Genomic DNA, 12,262 nt, shown 5'->3' on the forward strand with positions numbered 1-12,262 from the left:
GATTGTTTCACTCTTGATTTTTATTCCCAGTGCCTAACAAACAATAAGTGTTTAGTTGGTACCTGCTGATTAGTTGGTTAATTAATTGAGAAAATGATGGAATTTATTTTATCCACTGTAAATTCACAGTGGATTTTCTTATTGTCCTTTTTCATTGATAAAGTTAAAATTGCCACATATATCCAACCTTTGCCTTTCCATCACCTTTAGTAACTGTCCCTATCAATCTTTCTTCTCTCTTCCCTATCTCCAGCTTTGCCTTATTTATTGACTCCTTCCCTACTGCCTACAGTAATGCTCAAATCTCTCCTTTCTTGAAAAACTCTCCCCTTTACCTTGCTAATCTCTCAAACTACTTTAACATATCTTTATTCCCTTCCGTTTCTAAAATCCTAGAAAGAGCAGTCCATATCATCACTCTTCACTTCCTCCCCAAGGAAGACTGTGGTGTGAGGGCTTGCTCAGCCCTTTTCAGGTACTTTCCTCCTTTGGTATCCACTTGTCACCCAATTCTCACCTGCAGCTCTAAGATTGTAGCATATGCAGAGATCCCACCTAGGTAAACTGATTCTGTAGGCAGGCTAAATCAAATGAAGAGTAACTGACAAGCTTCAAAACTGTCCATGCTTTAGGGGAGTGTCTACTCAAGACTGTCCTCAGTGAAAAGGGCGGATGAGAACAAATTTTTTCACCAGCCATAAGGGTAGTGGAAGCAGGTGCTGTGGAGTGCTTAGAAATTGGTTAGACATGGAAGAAGCCAATTGGATCCTAGGCCATTGCCAATCTCCTTGACCTTTGTCTTTCCGTGGGACTTTGATGACTGAAAAAGAAAATGAAGTCAAGGACTTTGTGCAACTCTTCCTCAGTTATGTTCAATTCATGCAAGAGTCAAAAGACATCACCAGTGATGTAATTTTGAAACACTTCAAGTATGACAAACAACAACTACTAAATCTTTCACATTCTAGCCTCCCATTCTAGCCTCCCATCCACTTTTCTATCCCAATTATTTTTTTCACACATAATCTGTGACTTTCATTGTTTCCCAAGTCAATAACTTCTTTTCAGCCTTCCTCTCAGACCTCTGTTTAGCATTAGACTCCATAGTCTATGCCTTCATCTGGTATACCCTGGCCTCAGAGTTACCATATTATCCAGATCCTCCTCTTATCTTTCTAATTGTTCTTCTTTTCTCTTCTTCAGTGGCTTTTCCTCCTCCATATCTCTTAATGTGAATGTTCTCTAGGGTTCTATCATCAGCCCTCCTTTCCTTTTTTCATATTTCTAATCAAGAATCATCCTTTTCAATATCACTCATGCAATCAGTTTGTTTCTTATTAATTCTATCTCCTTAGCAGCTCTCACGTTCATCCCCACTCGCATATCACTCATCATTCAGACCCATATTATCTCATACTTGGACTATTACAGCATCCTTATAATTGATTTCCAATCTCTCCTTTCTCTAATTTATCTTCCACACAGCTGCCAAAATAATCTTCTTAAAGCAAGTCTAACTATGTCATTCCCTTGCTTAAGAAACTACAATGGCTCTTTATTGTCCTTAAGAGAAAATACAAATTCCTCAGCTCAGCATTTGAATCCCTTCAATCTAATTCCAGCCTGTTTTTCAAAGCTCATTGCCCATCATTCCCCTTTACCCCTCTCTATTTCCCAGCCAAACAGGCTACTTGTTGTTCCCCAAACTCATCACTCCCTCCCTGTACTATCACTGGGATATGCTCCCTCTTTCCCTCTGCCTCTTAACCTTCATAATAAATGCATTTTGATTCTTAAAACTTGTCCCTTGTTGCTTTCATTTATTTCCATAGTTCAATTTTTTTATCTCTCAGTTGTCCCAAAACATCTCCCCAGACCCAGGATTGCTATTAGCCTATAGGACATCATTATTTGAATGCCCCATACATGTCTCAAATCCAACATTCTTGGGCTGTTTCCAAACCAAGCTCTTCATTCTGTGTACTATTTCTGCAAGTAGTCTCACCAGCCAGCCAATCAGCCTCTCACGGTCACAACCTTGATATTCTCTTTGCCTCTTCCCTCTCCCAAATTTCTCATACTCAATTAATTACTAATTCCTATTCATTAATTTCCCTGATAGCTACTGCCATTATTCTTATCCCCTACACCCATCATTCCTTCTGCCATTATACTAGACATTCATTACCACTTTCTGGGACTCTTTAAATAACTTCTTAAGACTTCCTTTCTGCATCCTCCACTCTGACCCCCATTCATCACACCACTGGCAGACTTCCTTTCCTCAATCAGATCTTGATCATTTCACTCATTAGTCTAATATCATTCAGTGGTAAGGGGATGACAGGTGGAGCACTGGATCTGGAATCAAGAAGATTTAAGTTTGAATCCTGCCTCAGCTACTTACTAGCCATGTGACCCTAGACAAATCACCTAATCTCTTTTTCTCAATTTTCTCATCTGTAGAATGGAAATATCAGAGGGTTATTGCAAGAAGTCAAATTATACATGTGTGAATACACATAATATTATATCATATAAATAATATTTTGTGAAATATTTTACATAAAATATTATTACATAAATATATATTATATAGCACTTTATAAACTCCATTGCATTTTATAAATATTAGCTATTATTATTATCATATCAGACCTATAATTTTATTGTTATAGGAAACTCTTGTTGAAGAAACTCACTCTACTAATAAAGATCAACAACTCTTCTACAAATTATAGAGTTTCCTGGAATACTAAGAGTTTAAGTGACTTTCCCAAGGCCACAGAGCCAATATGCAGCAGAAGTGAAATTTGAATCCAGGTCTTCTCAATTCTAAGATCAGCTTCATATCATTGTGCCACAAAACTATTTATCACCAAATAACATTCAAACACCTTTTTTGGAACCCAAAGCCCTCCAGGGTCTGGGACCACCCTCCCTTTCTAGTCTTAGTCTATTCCTCTCCATATTCTCTTTGATTTACTGAACTAAACCTCTGGCTGTCTACCATACATAGCCCATGTTTTTCTTTCTCTTTGCCACTTATTTTCTTAAAGTCTCGGTCCAGTCTTAAAGACCACAATCATCATGAAACCTTTCCTGGTAGTTTTGTAGGTGCTAGGATTCCCTCTTCCGAAATAACCTTTTGTTCATTCTCTATTTGCTCCCTCGTGTACATGTCATGCCTCCTATTAAAATGAATGCTCCTTAAAGTCAAGGACTCTCACTTCTGCCTTCAAATCCCCAGTGCTTAGCCCAATGATTCAAACACAATAAGTGCTTAATAAATACTTGATGATTGATTGACTGATTAATCATAGATCTAGAACTGGAAGACATTTCCATAGCTATCAGATGAAGAAAGACTATTCCCTCCTTTTTGCCCCTCTACCTATTGAACTTCCTCTAATTCTTTACATTCCAACTTGGTTGCCAGTTTCTCCAGACTTCCTGACTTCTTCATTTCAATGACCACTCACCTCTAAAATCTCACATGGCACTTTGCTTGTGCTCTTCATGCAACTATCATCTATTCTTTTGTAACATGTTTATTTATATTGCCATCATATGGCCCTACTCAAATGTAAGATCCATGAAGGCAATCATCTAAATTTCATCTCTTCTGTGCCCAAAACAGTATTCTACACACAGTACGTGCTTAGTAAGTGAACTGAAATTAATTTCAAGGTGATTTCCCAAGGTTCTAATTTCCAATCCCACCTCCATGAATCCAGAAGCAATAGAGAGAGCAATACAAGAGCAGCTAAGTGTTATAGTGGACAGAGTGTTGGGCATGGAGTCAGAAAGACTTCTCTTCCAGAGTTAAAAACCTCACCTAGGACACTTACTAGCTGTGTAACCCTGGGCAAGTCACTTAATCCTTTTTGCCTCAGTTTTCTCATCTATAAAATGATCTGGAGAAGGAAATGGCAAACCACCCCAGTATCTTTGCCAAGAAAACCTCAAATTAGGTCATGAAGAGTTGGACATGACTGAACAACAACAGGAGAAACAAGAATTCTTCTTATAACTAGCTTTAGTTGTTCTGCCCTATACTTAGGGAGAGACTTTTCTTACACTACCAAGTTTTATGGTCTAATCCTAGAACTGTTGTGAACATTTTTTCCCTTCTTCCTAGGGAACATCCAGATCAGACCAGGACTGGCTTTAACAGTGAGAGTCTTCTGCTCCGTGGTTGCACCATCAGGAACACAGAGGTGGTGGTCGGCATTGTCATCTATGCAGGTCTTTTCACCTAATATACCTTTTAATCTCTGATTAAGTCATTATCAGTATGGGAAGTGAATTCCAGAGGATTGGACCTGGAGTCAGAACAACATGTGTTCAAATCCAACTTTAGACATTTCCTAGCTGTGTGACCCTGGCAAGTTCCTTAGCCTCTGTTTGCCTCTGTTTCCTCAACTGTAAAATGTGGATAAATAATAGCACCTGTTATTGTTGTTATGAGGATCAAATGAGATCATATTTTAAGGTGCTCAGCACAGTGCTTGGCACATAGTTAGCACAATATAAAATGCTAAATAATATAGTTACCTATTATTAGCTATTTCAATTTCTTAGGCAAACAGCCTAAGAAACTAGAGCCATGGAGATTCTGTCTTTTTCATTTCCTGACTCCATATACCCAACCCTACTACAAATCTAAGTGAGGATCCCCACTATGTGTGTTGGCTCCACATATGAGGACAATCACAGTGGCATGCTGGGAAAGTTCTGGCCAACACAAGGTAAAATGGGATAGAGATATTTCAGGTGGTAAAGGAAACAACTCTCTGAAGGCAGCCCCATTGATATGTCTTTTTCTCATATTTTTGTACAAGTTTTTCGAGGTTGGGGTGAGAGTACCCTGGAGAACAATTAGACACTTGCCCAGTGGTTTGTGGAATAAGGTCCTCCTTTGGGCTTTTCAATGGGAAAGGAATCCTGGTGCCCAGAAATCCTGCTGAATGCCTGGAATGTGACAAGCCTGCATTGTGCAGGCTATCCCATCCTGTCCAGAAACAAATTAATTCTACACTTAGAGGAAAAAATATATATAGCTGTACTGCTGGGAAAGTGACCAGATTTTCTTGGTGCTTTTTAAAGGGTAATGAAATCCCAAGGAAGAATAGTTGGGAGCCAATTTCCATAAAGGGGTGGAATTTTCACAATTATTCAAATTATTTTTGTAGTTTTAATCACTATCATAATCCTTTTGCATAAAAATAATCCAGCTAGATGGACTTGTGATTTCACTAGTATAATAGATGAGGAAACTCCCCCTTCTTGCAAGACCTTCTCTGAAACTTATCTGAGAAGTTTACTGGCTTCTCTAGGGTCACATAGCCAGGTTGTATCTCTAATGGGATTTGAACCCAAGTCTTCCTGACTCCAAAGCCAGTTCTCTATCTACCATCCCACACTGAAATTCATATTTACATAGTACTTCAAGACTTAGAAAGTACTTAGAAAGCACTTGTCTCATAACAGCCCTGTGAAATACATAACACCAATATCCCCCATTGTACAGAGCCATGCTATACAATGGAAGAGTGCTAGAACTGATCTTGGACTCAGGTTCTGCCATTTACTGTGTGTGTTGTTATTCAGTCTTTTTCGGTCATATCCAACTCTCTGTGCCCAAATTTGGCATTTTCTTGGAAAAGGTTCTAGAGTGATTTGTCATTTCCTTCTCCAGCTCCTTTTACAGATAAGGGAATTGAGGCAAATAGGCTTAAGTGACTTACCCAGGGTCACACAACTAATAAATAGCTCAGATTTTAATTCATCTTTCTGATTCTAGTCCTCATGCTCTAGACCCTGCACCATCTAGATACCTCTATTATGTAACTTATGGCAAGTTAACTCATCTCTCTTACCCTCAATTTGCTTATCTGTAAAAAGAAGAGGTTGAACTATATAACCTCTAAGATTCCTTATAACTCTAAGTCTATGATCTTAAATCAGATGAGAAAACTGAAGTTCAGAGAGATTCATTGACTTTGTCTGGGGTCTTCTAGTCAGTCAATAAATACGCGTTAAGCTCCTACTGCATACCTGGCACTATATTAAGGTAATAGACAGATCTTGCCCTAATTGAGTTACAAGTTTGTCTGTGGTGAGTGAGCCAGGACTTGAACCTGGGCCATTCTGACTCCAAATTGGCATCCTTTCCACTAGGAAATAGAAATATTGTTTCTATAGAATAGAAACATTGTTTCTATAGCACTTTTAACCTTTTCAATGTATTTTTCTCAGAAATTTATAATTTTACATCTTAGGCATCCACCAACCATAAAATCATAGACCATAGAACTGGAAGGAACCCTAAAGTCTGTCTAGTTCAGTTCCCTCATTTTATGAATGAAGGAACTAGGGCTCAGAGAGGTCAAATTTAAGGTAATAGGAGAGGGAATTGTTAGAGGTGAGATTTAAACTCAGATTCTCTGGCTGCAAATCTGAACCACCCTGTATCCAAACCCATTATTCTATGGGAAAGAAACTCAGGTTCTGAGAGGAAGTGAGCTGACCAAGTTTTCCCATCCAAGGAGTCATTCTAGCCTAGACAGAACTAGAACCCAAGAGTCCTAACTTCCAAATCCTATTCTTCTCAATCCTGTTCTCAGTTTCTCAATTATTTTTTCACTCTCTCCTCATTTATTTTAAAAAAAAATTTATTTTAATAACAAATTTCCACATAAGTTTTCCAATGCCACATGATCCATATTGTCTCTCTCCCTTCTTCCCTTCTTTCTCCTGGAGCTTCACACAAAACATATTGCCATATTATTCAATTTTGTAAGTGAATAATCTTATAAAACCAGAACTCCAAATCATATATCCAAAGAAACAAGTGATATATCATACGTTTTCATCTGCATTTCTACTCCAATCATTCTTTCTCTAGAGGTGGGTAGCATTCTTTTTCATAAGTCCCTCAGAATTATCCTGGATCATTGTACTGCTGTTTGTTAGAAGCAAAGTCTATCATACTTGATCATCCCACAATATTTCTGTTACTACATAGAATGTTCTCCTTGTTCTGCTTATTTCACTCTGCATCAGTTCACATAGGTCTTTCCATGTCTTTCTGAAATTCTCCTGTTCATCATTCTTTATAGCACAATAGTAATCCATCACCATCATACACCACAATTTGTTCAGCCATCCCCCAATTGAAGGACATCCCTTTAGCTTCTAATTCTTTGCCACCACAAAAAGAGAAGCTATAAATATTTTATTACAAAGAGGCCCTTTTCCCATTTTTCCTCATTTAGAAGACATTCGACTCTCTCAGGTTATCTCTCTGAAAAACCAAACCTATATTTCATCCAACTTTTGTATCTTCAAACTATCAGTTCATTCATTCATTTGTTGAGCCTATAACACATGCAAGGGAAGATGCTATGAGAAGTATGGCAAACACTATAACTATGTTATGAGAAAGAGTGTGATACCACCACAAGAGACCTACAAAGTGCTACAGGGAGAGGCTTCAGAAGAAAGAGAGATTACACAATGGTTGGTGCAGAGGGTAAACCAAGAAAGATTTCAGATCTTGAAGTTACGTGTGTTTACTTCTCTCTTTGAGTGGACTCTACTACAAATGCCTGTCAAAGAGCTTTTACTGCTAATCCTAAGACCAGCACTGGCATCACTGATATCTTCATTAACTTGATTACTCAGCCCAAAAGCAAACCAAATAAGCTCCTATGCCACACTCATAACCCACAGACTACCAGACTATGTTATCGTGAGACCTTGTTTTACCCAAAAAAATTCCATGTTTGCCAAAATATGTGTCCAGAACACCAAGTGATTGGCACAGTGGATGGAGTGGTGGGCTTGGAGTCAAGAAGACCTGAGTCCAAATCCAGCCTCAGATATTTGCTAGCTTATAACCCTGGACACGTTATTTAACCTCTATTTGCTTGTTTCCACAATTGTAAAATAGGGATTATAATAGTTTTTACCTTGTAAGATTGTGGTGAGGATCAAATGAGATAACATTTGTCAAAAAGCACCTAGCACATTGCTTGGCACATAGTAGGTGCTTAATAAGTGTTTATTCCCTTCCTTTTCATCATACTTCTGCAAATCCTGTCCCGTTGCTATATCTCCTACAAAAAATGCCTATTGACAAGTCCCTATAAGAAAGCTTGTGCCAATTGACAATCCCATGCTTATCATTGAAAGTTTGCTAGCCGGGTTCATTTTAATTTTTTTTAATTATTTGCAGGGTTGACAGACATTTAGGGGACTTCCAATTTAAAAGCTTTTTCTTCTTAAGCTCTTTCCCTTACCTTCCTTCCTAGAAATCATTCTTTATAGCACAGTAGTTAGAAGGCAGAAGAGCAGTAAGAGCTGGTTAACCAGGCTTAAGTGACTTGACCAAGGTCGCATAACTAGAAAGTATCTGAGGCCAGATTTAAAACCTCGACCTCAGATCTTCAGGCCTGGCTCTCTATCCACTGAGCCGCCTCCCTGCCACCAGTTTAAGATCTTTTCCAATTTGTATTTGTTTTAGCAGATAAAGAGGTCTATTGTCCCAAGAGGTATCAATTTAATATTCTGTGAACATTTAAGTGCCTATTATGTGCCATAAGATGGGAATACACAAGCAAGAATTAAATAATCCTATGCCCTAAAGGAGTATACAGTCTCCTTGAGAAAAACAACATGAACACAGATAAGTAAAAACATAATATATAATAATTTGGGGGAGTATATCAGCAACTCCAACAACCAGGAAAAGTCTTGTGTTGGAAGAATTGAAATGTTTATTGAAGGAAGCTAGAGATTTTAAGAGGTAGAAAGAAAGAAGGAATATATTCTGGGTGTGAGACACAGACTATGCAAAGTCACAGAGGTGGAATTAGAAATACCATGTACAGGAACTAGCAAGTAGACTCATCTGACTGTATCATACTGTGTATGTGTGTGTGTGTGTGTGTGTGTGTGTGTGTGTGTGTGTAGAGTCTAGATACATAAGAAACATTAAGGACTTTTGATTTTTATATTTAATGATAGAGGCCATAGGGAGCCACTAGAACTTCTTCAGTAGTGGAGTGACATGATCAAACTTATGCCTTAGGGTATCAAATTAGCAGTTGTAAAGAGTACACTTGTGATGGAATGTAGAAGAAAATGATAGAAGAAAATGTAGAAGAAAAAGATGAGAATGTTAAAAATAATCCATTAAAAAAGCAATAAAGCCTGAACCAGTGTGGTAGCTACATATATGGAGAAAAGAAAATATATGAAAGATTTTGTGGCAATAGAATCAATAGATCTTGGCAAATGATTGAATATGTGGCATGAGGGAGAATACGGAGTTAATGATAACACCAAGATGGCAAATCTGAGTGACCAGAAGGATGGAAGTACCCTTGACATAAATACTGAAATCAGGACTTTGAATATAAATGAGCACAAGTTCTGCTTTTGGACACATTAAGTTTGTAATATAATTTGTTCAGCCATTCCCCAATTGAGGGACATCACAGAGAATGAAAAGTCCACCAGGCAGTTGGTGATGTAGTATTAGATCTCAAAAGAGAAATGAGGACCAGATATGAAGATCTGGGAGTCATTTGAATAGATGAGGACTTTAAAAAACTCATGAAGTTGATTAGGTCACTAAGTGTTTATGTAGAGAAAAAAGAGGATTGGCCCCAAATCAGAGCCCTGGGATTGATCCACATAAAAGGGACAGGACATGACTAATGATACAGCAAAGGAGGCTGAGATAGTGACCAGTTAGAAAGAACCAAGAAGAAACAGTGTCACAAAAATCAGGAAGGAGAAAATATCCAGAAGTATAGTAAGCAGTGTCAAAAGCTGCAGAGAGATGCAAAAGAATGAGAACTAAGAAAAGACTATTTGATTTTTCAATTAAGAGATTATTGGTCATCTTAGACAAAAAAGTCTCAGTGGAGTGGTGAGGTCAGAAGCCAGATGACAAAAGGTGACAGTAGATAGAGTACTGGGCCTGGGTCATTTCCTGACTCATCTCTTGAGTTCAAATCTGGCCTTAGATATTTACTAGCTGTGTGACCCTGTGCAAGTCATTTAACCTTTTTGAGCTTAGTTTTTTTATCTTTAAAATTAACTGGAAAAGGAAATGAAAAACCACTCCAATGTCTTTTGCCAAGAAAACCTCAAATGGGGTCATGAAGAGTCAGACATGACTAAAACAACTGAACAAGAGCAAAAAAATATGAAGGCTTGGAAAAAATAGAAGTATACAACATTTTTGGCAGTGAAAGGGAGGTTGATATAGGATGGAAGCCTGAGGGCTTGGCAAGATCAAGTGAAAGATTTTTAGGGATGGAGAAATTCTGAACATATAAATTCTGAACATATAAGGGAACAGCGAAGGCTTCAGTGGACTAGACAAAGAAAGAGTGCCTTTTAGAAAGATAAAAGGAAAGTTGAAGGGTCAAGCTTTCAGAGGAGCTGGGAGATGTACAAGGGTTCAAGTAGAAAGCACCTTGGCAAAGACAAAGTTTGTCTTACTCCAAGGCTGGAACAAAAGAGGAAAGAATGAGAATTCTGAGGTGTAGAATTGGAAGGAAGAAGAACCTCATTATAGATATATTCCTGATGGGTCAAAGAATCTCCCAAGATAAATTAAATCTGATGATTGCTATCCATTTCTGGTGATTCATCTGGACACAAATTAGAAATATATGCCAGTAGAAATATAGGAAGAATTATTCAAGATTATAGTCTTAACTAAGAAAATGAAAACTATAGGCATACAAATAGTATATTCATCACTGCTGCTTTTCAAAGGCAAGTGAAAAAGAAAGACAAAAGAAGGTTTAGAAAGCGACAACTGGTTAAAAAATTGGTGTCTAAAAATATAATTCCTGAATCATGGATCATAAAAGTAATAAATTCTTGTGCAGGGATTCTTGTATTCAATAAGTGGTAAAAAATTGTTTACTTATACTCTTACTGAGATGGTTTTTAATAGTTTAAAAAGGAAGAAAGAGAGAGAAAACTGTCTGGAAAATGATAAGGAGTTAACAAAAAGTTGGAATAAAAAATAGCTTTAGGAATACCCTAAAATTCAGAAGAGGAAAATTAAAAAAAACAGCCAGCAATTAAATCGATGGCCTCACCTGTTTATGCCCAGATGCACAAAGTAGGAATAACAAACAAGGCATACTAGAACATTCCCTAGAGTAACAAATGATTCTTAAACTTTTTTTGTGTAATGAACCCCTTTGGCAATCTGGTAAAGCCATGGACCTCTTCTCATAATATTGTTTTTTAAATGAACAAAATAAAATTCATAAATTATAAATGAAACTCGTTCTATTAAAATACAGTTATTAAAAAGTAAAAATTAAAAAACAAAAACAAATGTATAGACTGCAGGTTGAGAACCCCTTCTCTAATGAAAGGAGGCAAATTGGACATTATAACAGACTTGGTGCATATTCCATGGCTGGAATATGGCTCTCAAAAGGTTTATTTAAAACAAATAGATTAGTTAAAGGAATGGGGATAGTGTGGTGAAGCAGGAAGATCAATTTCATATATGGGAACCATGGTGAATACTATTTGGTTGAAGGGCAATGGAAACAGAGAGAGAAGCAGATTTTGATTCAAACTAAGGAAAAACTTCCTGATAATTGGTGCTAATCAAATGCAAAATGGTCTGCCTCTGGAAGTCCAGTCCCCCACTTTCTAAGCTTTCTAGCACCATCTTAAATGACTCTGTTTCCCATCATCTCCAAGTTAGCCAAGCTCAGCCGATCTCCATCCTTTGTTCTTATCCTTCTCCGTCCCATTGCTTGTGTCATTTTCTAGGTCTGAAATAGACTCTTCCCCATCTCTTTATTTGAAGTCCTTCCAGTCCTTCAAGGCCCCAACTATGATATCATGTCTTCCGTGGAGCCTTCATATTTGGAAATGAGCTCTCATTATTACATTCTTCATAATATTTTATTTGTATTTCCCTTTGTCAGTTACTACATGCTAATAGGAATTTCAGTTATTTGCATGCATTTTCTCTCTACTAGCTAATAAGATCCTCACAGAGAAGTAATATTCTATTCTGTTTCATCTTTGAATCTGTAGATGCCTTCGAGTAATGTCTTCTTACTAGGATGCCATACTGTGGAATCTTAATCAGGTACAAGTTCTAAGTCTGAGATTTTGTAATTTAGGCAAGCAGTCTTCTGATTCTCACCACCTAGCAAGTTTCTTTCCTTCACTGTCATTCTCTGTTCCCCTTCCCACTAAA

General features: G+C 37.6%; 1 protein-coding gene across 1 annotated transcript in view; it reads left to right on the forward strand.

Moving 5' to 3' along the window:
* The window catches only part of ATP10B (ATPase phospholipid transporting 10B (putative)), a 158,731-nt gene that overhangs the window by 63,667 nt on the left and 82,802 nt on the right, over positions 1–12,262 (forward strand). The window contains exon 5 of the mRNA XM_044659845.1: positions 4,142–4,248. Coding sequence (XP_044515780.1) covers positions 4,142–4,248 — 107 coding nt within the window. The remainder of the gene's footprint in view (positions 1–4,141; positions 4,249–12,262) is intronic.

The sequence above is a fragment of the Gracilinanus agilis genome, chromosome 2, assembly GCF_016433145.1.
Source record: "Gracilinanus agilis isolate LMUSP501 chromosome 2, AgileGrace, whole genome shotgun sequence".
Lineage (NCBI taxonomy): Eukaryota > Metazoa > Chordata > Mammalia > Didelphimorphia > Didelphidae > Gracilinanus > Gracilinanus agilis.